At 41.1% G+C, this 11539-nt stretch overlaps 1 protein-coding gene and 1 long non-coding RNA gene across 2 annotated transcripts in view; one reads left to right on the forward strand and one right to left on the reverse strand.

Moving 5' to 3' along the window:
• The window catches only part of AVL9 (AVL9 cell migration associated), a 68001-nt gene extending 58388 nt beyond the window's left edge, over nucleotides 1–9613 (forward strand). Inside the window, exons 13-15 of the mRNA XM_075062582.1 lie at nucleotides 537–654; nucleotides 1538–1591; nucleotides 9419–9613. Of these exons, the coding sequence (XP_074918683.1) occupies nucleotides 537–654; nucleotides 1538–1591; nucleotides 9419–9530 (284 nt within the window). The 3' untranslated portion in view covers nucleotides 9531–9613. The remainder of the gene's footprint in view (nucleotides 1–536; nucleotides 655–1537; nucleotides 1592–9418) is intronic.
• Nucleotides 1–11539, reverse strand: part of LOC116817269 (uncharacterized) — a 40527-nt gene that overhangs the window by 6035 nt on the left and 22953 nt on the right. The window lies entirely within an intron of this gene.

Here is an 11539-nt window from a genome sequence, read left to right on the forward strand (position 1 = left end):
AGCTGTTCTAGTTAATCTAAAGCAAACCTTCCTCCCTTGGCAGGGAATAAGGCCCCCTGCTAACACTCTTATGCTGCCCTCTGGCCATGCTGTATCACACTTGCTACAGAGCAAGGCTGCTTACCTTCACTTTCAGATTCTCATATGGTGGCACAGTGCAGTTTGCCTTCATTATATGGGGATGTTTAACAGCTTGATACCAAAAAAGCAAAATACAGTATTATTCATATTCGTGATATTTTTTTAAAAAAATTGTATCTAAACTAAGTTGTCAGTGTTCTTTTAAATAAATTTCTTGGTTGTCTGAACTCCATTTTCCTTTCCTTAAGTCTTTTTGTGTTGAATAGTGGCATTTTTTAATCCCAAAATAATGAGCTTGTTGCTTTGCTAATGTTTATGGAACTGGAACCCCATGTTCTCTGATTGACAAGAATCGAGGACATTTCTGTTTTCTTTCAAAACCTCCCTTCATTTCGTCTTTTACATCCTCAGTGCGTTGCCACGGGTCCACTCATCTTCTATCTTTTATTCATCAGACAATGAAAAGATATTGTCAGACTTCGGAACAGCCTTTGTAGCAACTTGGAAAAATACACACAACTACAGAGTGTGGAACAGCAACAAGCATCCTGCTCTTGCAGAGGTAAATTCTAGGTAAGAAACTAAGTTCAGAAATAAGGCGGGGGGAATAAAGATTTTATTGTTCTTTTCCTATATGGAATCAGAGAGCTTTTGTGTGGGATGTTACAAGGTTCTCTTTCATTGCTCCTCCCTACAGCACATATGAGGCAACTCTGGGAAACTTTGAGATATTCAGGACTGAACTGCTGTAAAGGTTCTGGAAGTACCTCCTTTTCTTCAGACCAGGGTGGTGCACTCTCTTTCATTACTAGTACCTGACTGAGATTGCGGGGCATAGATGAGAAGAAGCTTGCTAATGCTCTGCCTAAAAGCAGAAGGGAAGCTGGTAGGAAGTCTCTGAATAACTTCGTGAGAGTTGGCTGTCCTCCTTAGTGGGGAGGGTAAATGTGTGGAGGATTCATACACCTTTCCTTAGAGGTTTACAGTCTGCTGGTTCCTGTGGATTTTTGATTGCATCTATGTTTCCAGGGAGCAGTAGTGTCCAGGATCATCATTTGACGGCAGTGTTGTTGGTTCAGAGGTTGCATTCTTTCCTTTTTAAATGTAGACTTTGCCATAGTTTTTATGCCTTTGAGTTCAGTTTATGGCTTTTTTTAATCTATGAAGCCTTACGTGGCTACTTGAGACATCACTTCTCTCATTATGCCTCATAGGAGTGTCTCAGCTGTCATTTTTTATGAGGTTTGAAAAGAAGATGAAACATGTCTAGTTTGTAAATGGATGGCAGATTACAGGTGATTCATCAAAATCCTACAACTGAACCACAACTGGGACATATATAACTAGATATTTTCTTTGTTGCAGTGGAGGACAACCAGCAAATGAAACCATGCTGATTTTTTTCATTGTGGAAAAAATGACAAAATTAAAACACTATATTTTTTCCCCCTTCCAGCCACCCATTCCAGGGCCAATATTCTGTATCAGATGTAAAGTTAAGATTGTCACAGTAAGTATATAATACTTTGATATTTTATTGACTATTGCTAAACTGAGAATATGTAGATAAATCAAGGTTCTTCTAAAAATATGGGAATTGACCCTCTTCATGAAATTAGATGCTGCACTCTTTCTAAACTAGCAACTCTAAGAATGGGCAATGTGCCTGAGATAGTGAAAAATATTGCCAGTGCATGACTGTCTTTTCATATGTGTGTACAGTGCCTAGCACAGTAGGTCTTTGATCCTTGTATTGGGGCAACACAAATAATAATAAATTGTTAGAGCTGCATTTTCCATAGTGCGATATCTCCTCTTGCTAACCCACTTATCAATGTTCACTTGTGAATATTTTAATGTAAAACTTCTAAACTTTTCAAGTACAATGGGTTTTTTTCCTTGTATATTTTTTTCTTTTTTTAAACTCTGGGCCAGATCCTCTGCATAGTTCCACTGATTCTTAAGTCATCAGAGGATCTGGCCCTTTTAAATCCAGTTTGATGCTACTGAAAATAATGATAAAATTGATGCTTTGGGGTTCAATATTTGTGTCCCTGATTCAACTTTTTCAATTTAATAATAGAAATATATTTTTCCATAACCGTCAGCTTTGAAAACTCAGCCTGGATTCTAGAACCAAGCTGTGTTCATTCCTGTCCTTGCATCCATCAACAGTAAAGATTCTTCAAGCCTAATTCTGCCCTCATTTACACCTGTCCAACCCTACTGTCTTCAGTGGAGTTTTATAGGTATAAATTCAATCTTGCAGTTGCAAGTTAACTATAAATTCTGATGCATGAGCGTCAATAGATAAAGCTCTTAGCTCTGTTGGTCCTTGAGTGCTTATACAGTAGAATCTCAGAGTTACAAACACCAGAGTTACAAACTGACTGATCAATCACACTTCTCATTTGGAACCAGAAGTATGCAATTAGGCAGCAGCAGAGACAAAAAAAAAAAAGAAAAAAAGGCAAATACAGTGCAGTACTGTATTAAATGTCAACTATTAAAAAAAATAAAATAAAGGGAGTGTTATGAACAACTTCCATTTACAAAGTATTCATAACTCTGAGGTTCTACTGTATGTATATAAGTAATAAAACTTACCTTTAAACATAAGAATGGCTATACTGGGTCAGACTGATGGTCCATCTAGCCCAGTATCCTGTCTCTGACAGTGGCCAGTGCTAGATGCTTCAGAGGGAATGGACAGAACAGGGCAATTTTGAGTGATCCATCCTCTGTTGTCCAGTTCCAACTTCCACCACTTGGACCCAGCCTTCACAACATCTCATGGCAACAGTTCCACAGGTTGACCATGATTTGTCTGAAGAAGTACCGTATATACTCGTTCATTAGCCTGTTCGTTTATAAGCTGACCCCCCCAAGATGGTTAGGTAAAAATAGCAAAAACTGTATGACCCTTTCATAAGCCAACCCTGTATTTCAGAGGTTGGCAAACTTTGGCTCCTGGTCCGTTAGGGTAAGCCTCTAGAGGGCCTGGACGTTTTGTTTACCTGGAGCGTTAAACAGGCATGGAGCTGCTCAGCTCCAAATGGCACACCACTTCCCGCAGCTCCCATTGGCTAGGAACAGCAAACTACGGACACTGGGAGCTGAGGGACTTCATGCCTGCAGACGCTCCAAGAGGTCCATTGGTAGAAATGCATGAAGAGATCAAATTACACAGTAGCAGACTGACACTAGTGCTATAGTACTATCATTCATTGTATTTTTCTGATTGGCTTGTAAGGCATAGCATTTTGTGAAATGCATGGGTCAAATATCTTTGTGGCCGCAGTTCACAGTTCTCAGCCAAGCCACTTCCCGCAGCTCCCATTGGCTGGGAACGGTGAACCGCAGCCACAAAGAGCCAAGGGGCTCCATGCCTGCAGATGCTCCAGGTAAACAAAATGACAATGTATTAAATATTCAATTCAATGATTCCATAGAGTTTTAAAATCATCATCCAATTTTGGTGTGGACCCATTTATAAGCCGCCCCCCGCTCTTTGATGTCACTCTTTTTTACCAAAAATATTCGGCTTATAAACGAGTATATACAGTACTTCCCTTTGTTTGTTTAAACATTTTGCCTATTAATTTCATCATGTGACCACTAATTCTTGAGTTATGTGAAGGAATAAATAAAACTTCCCTATTCACTTTCTCCATAGCATTCATGATTTTGTAGACTTCCCTAGAGTGACCAGATGTCCCGATTTTATAGGGACAGTCCCAATTTTGGGGGCTCTTTCTTATGTAGACACCTATTACCTCTCCATCCCCGTCCCGATTTTTTACACGTGCCCTCTGGTCACCCTATATTCCCCCCCTTCATAATCTCTTTGCTAAAATGAACAGTCCCGATCGTTTTAATTTCTCCTCATATGGAAGATGTTCCATAACCCTAATCATTTTTGTTGCCCTTCCCTGTAACTGTTCCAATTCTAATATATCATTTTTGAGATGGGGCGACCAGAATTGATCATAGTATTCGAAGTGTGGGTATACGATGGATTTATATAGTGGCATTATGATTTTTTTGTCGTCTTATCTATCCCTTTCCTAATGGTTCCTAACGTTGTTAGCTCTTTTTGACTGCTGCTGCACGTTGAGTTGGATGTTTTCAGGGAACTATCCATGATGATTCCAAGATCTCTTTCTTGAGTGGTAACAGCTAATTTAGACCCATCATTTAGTATATATAGTTGAGATTATTTTTTCTAGCGTGCATTACTTTGCACAAATCAAATTTGAATGTAATCTGCCATTTTTTCACCAAGTCACGCAGTTTAGTGAGATCCCTTTGTAACTTTTTGTTCTCGGTTTTGGACCTCACTGTTCACTCCCTTTTCCAGATCATTTATGAATATGCTTAACGTCACACATCCCAGTACAAATCCATGGGGGAACTCTGCTATTTATCTCTCTCCATTGTGAAAACCTGACCATTTATTCCTACCCTTTGTTTCTTATCTTTTAATCAGTTACTCTCCAGGAGAGGACCTTCCCTCTTATCCCCTGACTGCTTAGGTTGCTTAAGAGCCTTTTGTGGGGGACCTTGTCAAAGGTGATGTCTACACTGTAACATAAACCCAGGGTTCCAACTCAGGCTCAAACCTAACCCCCCTTCCATCTACACACACATTGGACCCAGGACCCTTTAGGGGTCCGAGCCTGAATCAGCCTTGTACCATGGGTTCAAGCCCTATTGCATTGCTCTGAGAGTTCGCCAAGAGTATCCCACGGGTCAACGTCCTTTGTTCTCTGGACAGTCAAGTTTTATGGACAGTCAAGTTTTCCCACACTGCGCCACAAACAGAGGGCTAGAGCGGCTACGTTTTGGTGCAAAGAAGTCTGGGACATGTGTGGTTGGGCTTGTGCCCACATAATACCGTGCAGATGCTGGAGCCCCAGGCTGGAACTCAGAGTTCAGAAATTCATAACTTGGGGTTACAAATGAGCATAGATGCTCAAGCCCTAAGTTAACAAACCCAGGATCTGCTAACTCAAGTTATACTAACCTTGGGCTTACGTTGCGATGTAGACATATGCTGAAAGGCCAAGTATATTCTGTTCACCTTGTCCACATCCTTGTCCACATGCTTGTTGATTCCTCAAAGAATTCTAATAGATTCGTGAGGGTTGATTTCCCTGTACAAAAGCAGTGTTGACTCTTCCCCAAAATATTATGTTTATCTATATGTCTGATGATTTTGTTCTTTATTATAGTTCCAACCAGTTTGCTTGGTACTGCAGTTAGGCTTACCAACCTATAATTGTCAGGATTATCTCTGGAGCCTTTTAAAAAAATAGACGTTACATTAGTTCTCCAGTCACCTGGTACAGAGGCTGATTTAGGTGTTGGGTTACATAACATAGTAGTTCTGCAGTTTCATATCTGAGTGCCTTTAGAGCTCTTTGGGAGAATACCATCCAGTTTTTGTGACTTATTACTGTTTATCAGTTTGTTTCATAACCTTCTGTAGTGATACCTCAGTCTGGGACAATTCCTCAGATTTGTCACCTAAAAAGAATGGCTTAGGGATGGGAATCTCTCCCATGTCCTCTGCAATGAAGACTGATGCAAAGAATTCATTTAGCTTCTCCACAATGGCCTTATCCTCCTTGTGTGCTCCTTTAGCACCTCGGTTATCCAGTTGCCCCACTGACTACCGCTTCTGATGTGCCTAATGGGTGTTTTTTGCTGTTAGATTTTGTGTCCTTAGCTACTTCCTTTTCAAGTTCTTTCTTGGTCTGCCTTCTTATACTTGACTTGCCAGAATTTATACTTCTTTCTATATTCCTCAATAGGATTTGACTTTCTATTTTTAAAGGATTTTTTTTGCCTCTAACCATTTATTTTACTCTGCTGTTTAGCCATATTGGCATTCTTTGGATCCTGTTACTCCTCTTTATTACTATTATTTGGTGTATACGTTTAGTTTGAGCCTCCATTATGGTGTATTAAAATAGTCTTCATGCAGCTGAGGCATTCCACCCTTGTGACTGTTCTTTTTAATTTTTGTTTAACTTTTTTTTTTTTTCATTTTTGTGTAGTTCCATTTTTTGAAGTTAATAGCTATTGTGATGGGTTTCTTTGGCGATTCCCCCTCATATGGATGTTAAATTTAATTATATTATGGTTACTATTACTAAGCGGTTCTGCTATGCTCGCCTTTTGGAGCCGATCCTGTGCTCCACTTAGGACGATATTCGGAATTGCTTCTCCCTTTGTGATTTCCAGGACAAGCTGCTCTAAGAAGCAGCCATTTAATGTGGCTACAAATTTTATTTCAGCATCTCTTCTCGAGGAGACACATAAACAGTCATAGTTGAAATCCCCCATTAATACTGGGTTTTCTACCTTTATATCCTCTCTAATCTCCCTGAGTATTTCACAGTCACTGTCACCATCCTGGACAAGTGGTTGGTAGCATATTCCTACTGCTATACTCTTATTGTTCAAGCGTGGAATTTCTATCCATAGAGATTCTATCATAAAGTCTGATTCATTTAAGATTTTTACTTTATTTGACTCTGTGCTTTCTTTCATATAAAATGCCATTCTCCTACCATTGTGGCTTACTCTCTTTCATCAACAAAGAGTCCTGTGGCACCTTATAGACTAACAGAAGTATTGGAGCATAAGCTTTCGTGTCTGATGAAGTAGATATTCACCCACGAAAGCTTATGCTCCAATACTTCTGTTGGTCTATAAGGTGCCAAAGGACTCATCACTTTTTACAGATCCAGACTAACACGGCTACCCCTCTGATACTCTCTCATTCATATATATTTTGTACCTTGGTATTAACACATCTCGCTGATTATCCTCATTCCACCAAGTTTCCATGATGTGTAATTATATCAATATCTTCTTTTAATGACAGGCAATCTCATTCACCTGCTTTAGTATTGAGATTTCTAGGATTTGTATCCAAGTATTTGTTCATTTTGTCAATATTCAGTTGTTTGCCTTTATGTTATATATAAATGAGACTTTGACTGTTCCTCAGTAGCTCCTACCTGTACTTTACCAATTTCTTGCCTATCTCCTTTACTAGGATATAGTTCCCCCCTTCAATAAATTCATCCCCAAGGGATGTTTCCACCCAAACTGTGTGCTCCTCGGCACCTGTTGCTTTCCCCAGCCCTTAGTTTAAAAACTCCTCTATGACCTTTTTAATTTTACATGCCAACAATCTGGTTCCACTTTGGTTTAAGTGGAGCCCATCCTTCCTGTAATAAACCTAAACCCTCCTCTCTATACCATTGTCTCATCCATGCATTGAGACCCTGCAGTTTTGCCTGTCTTTCTGGCCCTGTGTGTGCAACTGGAAGCGTTTCAGAGAGTGCTACCGTGGAGGTCCTGGGCTTTAATCTCTTACCTAGCAGCCTAAATTTGTCCTCTGGGACCTCTCTCCTACTATCCCTCGTGTCTTTGGTACCTACATATACCACAACCACTGGCTCCTCCCCCGCACTGCACAGAAGGCTGTCTAAATGTCTCATGAGACATGCAACCTTTTTTGCACCTGCAATTTACCATGTGGGTCTCTGGTCATCATAAACCCAGCTATCTATATTTCTAATAATTGAATCCCCCATTGTCATTACTGACTCTTCCTAGTAACTGGGGTTCCCTCCCCAGGAGGGGTATCCTCAGTGGCCTATGTTTAGAGTGTTCATTAGGTGTATCTGCCTCTCATACTCAGTCTCTAAACTCCCTTGCAAAACTCTCATTTGCTAGCTCTTCTGGTTGCTTAGGAGCTGGCTTTTTAAACCCTTGTTCTCCCTGAGTTAGCATCTCCTCCTTCCCTCCTTGTTAAGGGGTCCTAACTGGGTTAGGAATCTTAAGATAGGCTGGAGCCTCATTAGTAAGCCCTTGGCTCAGCAAGTGTGTGGCAAGCAAGCACACAACAAACAAATGAATAGAAACAAAGTCACTCACTCAAGGGTCGTTTAGTCTCTCATCCTTCACCTGAAGAATTCTCTCGTAAAATTCTCGTGTTTGCTAGTTGTCACTCTTGTCAATAAAGCTAGCAGATGTGACTTTCTAAGAAGAGGGAGAAGATCTATGGCGGTACAAAGGTATCATTTTTACAGTCCATTTTTGAGTATAGAAATAAAACTTGACTTCAAGGAACAGCTCTAGAGAGAAAAGGTTTGGTCCTTGTTGCCTCTGCTCATCGTAACATAATGAAAACTGAGCTCAGAAACCCATTTCACAAAGACTACCTTACCATGATAATGGTAGTTGCTATCAATTTAAACTTAGACCGTGTTTTAGCCTGTAATCTGGAGATAAGTAGTCTTGTAACTCATTTCTAATCCCCAAAGCCATTGGTGTCCCCAGTTTATTTGATATGTTTTATCACCTATACTTTTTTTTTTTTTTTGAGGAGAGACATTAACACTTTGTGAAACTCTAAACTGAATTTAAGGGGATCAATAGTCCTTAAAGTATGATTCTAATGAAAGAAATATTCTTGCAACATATTTATTCTCCATAAGTGACAGTGCTGTGAAAAATGCTCACCTTATCAAGATTAGACTTTGCAAATCTAGCCCAAACTGATTCCTGAAAAGAATCTGCTCTATATCCTTTATACATCAACGATAAGGATTTAAGTTATTTGACAGTTTTCCTGGAAATGCTATAAGTGGAATAGATTGCAGCTTGCTTTACTGTAACAGTATTGTTTAAGGTTTTGATATATGTACATATATATGGAGTGGATGAGGAAACTGACATTTTTATTTGAATATTATATTATAAAACCAAATGAGATTTTACAACTGCTGCCATTTAAAATGAATAGAAATGAATTGCTTTATGCTTTTTTCCCCAGTGATAGTGACATAATTCTCCCTCACTTGTTTGAAAAAGCATGAGATGAAAGGCATACTTGTTCAAAAAGTTGATTATGGATAGAAGCACAAAGTAAAATTAACAGTTCTTCTGAATGAACAAAGCAATGACAAACATTCAAAATGAGCCCACCAGCCACAACAAAGCTTATAGACTAAGGGTAAAATTTTCAAATGTACCTAAATGTAGATGCTGTAAAATTTTGTCCTGTGATCTATAACAGAAACATTTCCCACAAACGTCTTTGGGTGTTATACCAAAGAGCACAGCGTGTTCCATAATGATGAATCTATTCTCCCCTTCGTCCTTCATGCCTGAGACACGTTTATGGTGTAATGAGGAGATGGATCTGAATCGTATGAGCTTGATTACACTTAACTGATATTTTAAACTAAATTTTGTCCCTTGAGCAGGTAGTGAGTCAGTTGACTAATGCTCTTTCAACATTTCTCTTGCTTAGCTCTGTCCAGAACAGTGAACGTGGCAAGAAAATTGGAACTGCTATGATCAATACCAGCCGGAATGTTGTGCAAACAGGAAAAGCTGTAGGTAAGAAATTTACTGGTCTGTAACCAGGTTGAAAGAGTGTGCAGCTAGCTGGATACTATGGGCATGACATGCCATGGTTATTTAATAAGTCTATTACACTTCTATAGTGCATTTTATCCTAATGTGCTTTACAGATATATCTACCCACCACAGAAATGCAGCCACCTCTGGCTGGGGGGAGGCGGGAAGGCTGGCAGACAGGTTGATAATTGGGACACACACAGCACACTACACAACAATAGGATGAGGGGCTGTTTTAGATAAGGACACTGGAGTAAACTTCTGTTTTAAAAGCCAAGCTTTGCCCAGAGTTGATACCTGTTTTTTAAGGTTTCAGATGAAAGATTGTTCATCCTTAGTAAGTGCTTAAACTACACCTCTACCCTGATATAACGCAGTTCTCAGGAGCCAAAAAATCTCACCGCTTTATAGGTGAAACCATGTTATATTGGGTTCGGTCCAGTACAGCGTACTGGCAAGAGCTGGTACACCATGCCGGACTGGACCAGCTTCCCCGGTGGTGATTTACAGGGCCTGGTGCTCCAGCTGCTGTGGGGAGCCCTGGTCCCTTTAAATCAGAGCCGGAATTCTGGCAGCGGGGCTCTGGCAGGGATTTAAAGGGCCTGAGGCTTCCCGCAGCGTCAGGAGCCTCTGGCCTTTTAAATAACTGCTTGAGCCTGGCTGCCAGAGCCCTGGCGGGGATTTAAAGGGCCCGGTGCTCTAGCCACTGTGGAGAGCCCTGGTCCCTTTAAATCCCCGTCTGAGCCCAGCTGCCAGAGTTCCAACAGTAATTTAAAGGGCCTAGGGCTACTCGCAGCGGCTGGAGCCTCTGGCCCTTTAAATCACCACTTGAGTCTAGCTGCCAGAGCCCCAGCGGGGATTTAAAGGGCCTGGTGCTCCAGCCGCTGTGGGGAGCCCTGATCACTTTAAATCACCACCTGAGCTCTAGCAGCCGGGCTCGGGCAGTGATTTAAAGGGCCCGGGGCTCCTCGCAGCGGCTGGAGCCTCTGGCCCTTTAAATCACCACTTGAGTCTAGCTGCCAGAGCCCCAGCGGGGATTTAAAGGGCCTGGTGCTCCAGCCGCTGTGGGGAGCCCTGATCACTTTAAATCACCACCTGAGCTCTAGCAGCCGGGCTCGGGCAGTGATTTAAAGGGCCCGGGGCTCCGCACAAATTTGGATATAACGCGGTAAAGCAGCGGGGCTCGGGTGGCACTTTAAAGGGCCTGGGGCTCCCCACTGCTTTATGGCATTATATTCAAATTCATGTTATATTGGGTCACGTTCTATTGGGGTAGAGGTGTACTATGCCATGCGCTCCAGCAATAACAAATTATTCTCATTTTATGTTTCTCTGGTAGTGCCTCATCTAAAGACCACTGAAGTCAATAAAAAGGCTCCCATTGACTTCAGTGGACTTTAGATCAAGCCTGTACTGTTTTGGTTGTCCAGCATGATCTCATCAAATGGTGAGAGAGAACACAAGGCCACCAGTTAAGGAGTTTCATAAGTGCTTGTTCTCTTCTGGCTTTGCCAAAATTCTTGAACGAATTATTCAGAATGGAAGTGATCTGCCTGCTCCCTCTTTCTCTCCTGAATCCTCAGCTGCTACTGCTCTGAGATGAGCTTGGGCCTTGAGAACCTTTTGGGCTCAGACCTGAAGAGGCCACTTAAAGACTATAATTATTTCTGTTTGGCACAAACCATTTCTTCTAAGATGCCACCGTTAAATTCTTTTAGTGTATCTGGGTATTTACATTTTAAGTTGCAAATTAAACGTCTGTGTTTGTAATCATTCTGTGGTGTCTTTAATACACAAAGAATTTGTTCTGGGGTGTATACTGTCTAGAAAAATCATATTCTTCTTCGAGTGCTTGCTCATATCCATTCCAGTAGGTGTACGCGCCACGCGTGCACGTTCGTCGGAGAACTTTTACCCTAGCAACTCCAGTGGGCCGGCAGGTTTGCACTCTGTGTTGAGTAATTTCAGTTGTATCAGTTTCTCTCGTGTATAAAGACTGCTAAAATGAGGT

Source organism: Chelonoidis abingdonii, chromosome 2, assembly GCF_003597395.2.
Source record: "Chelonoidis abingdonii isolate Lonesome George chromosome 2, CheloAbing_2.0, whole genome shotgun sequence".
Lineage (NCBI taxonomy): Eukaryota > Metazoa > Chordata > Testudines > Testudinidae > Chelonoidis > Chelonoidis abingdonii.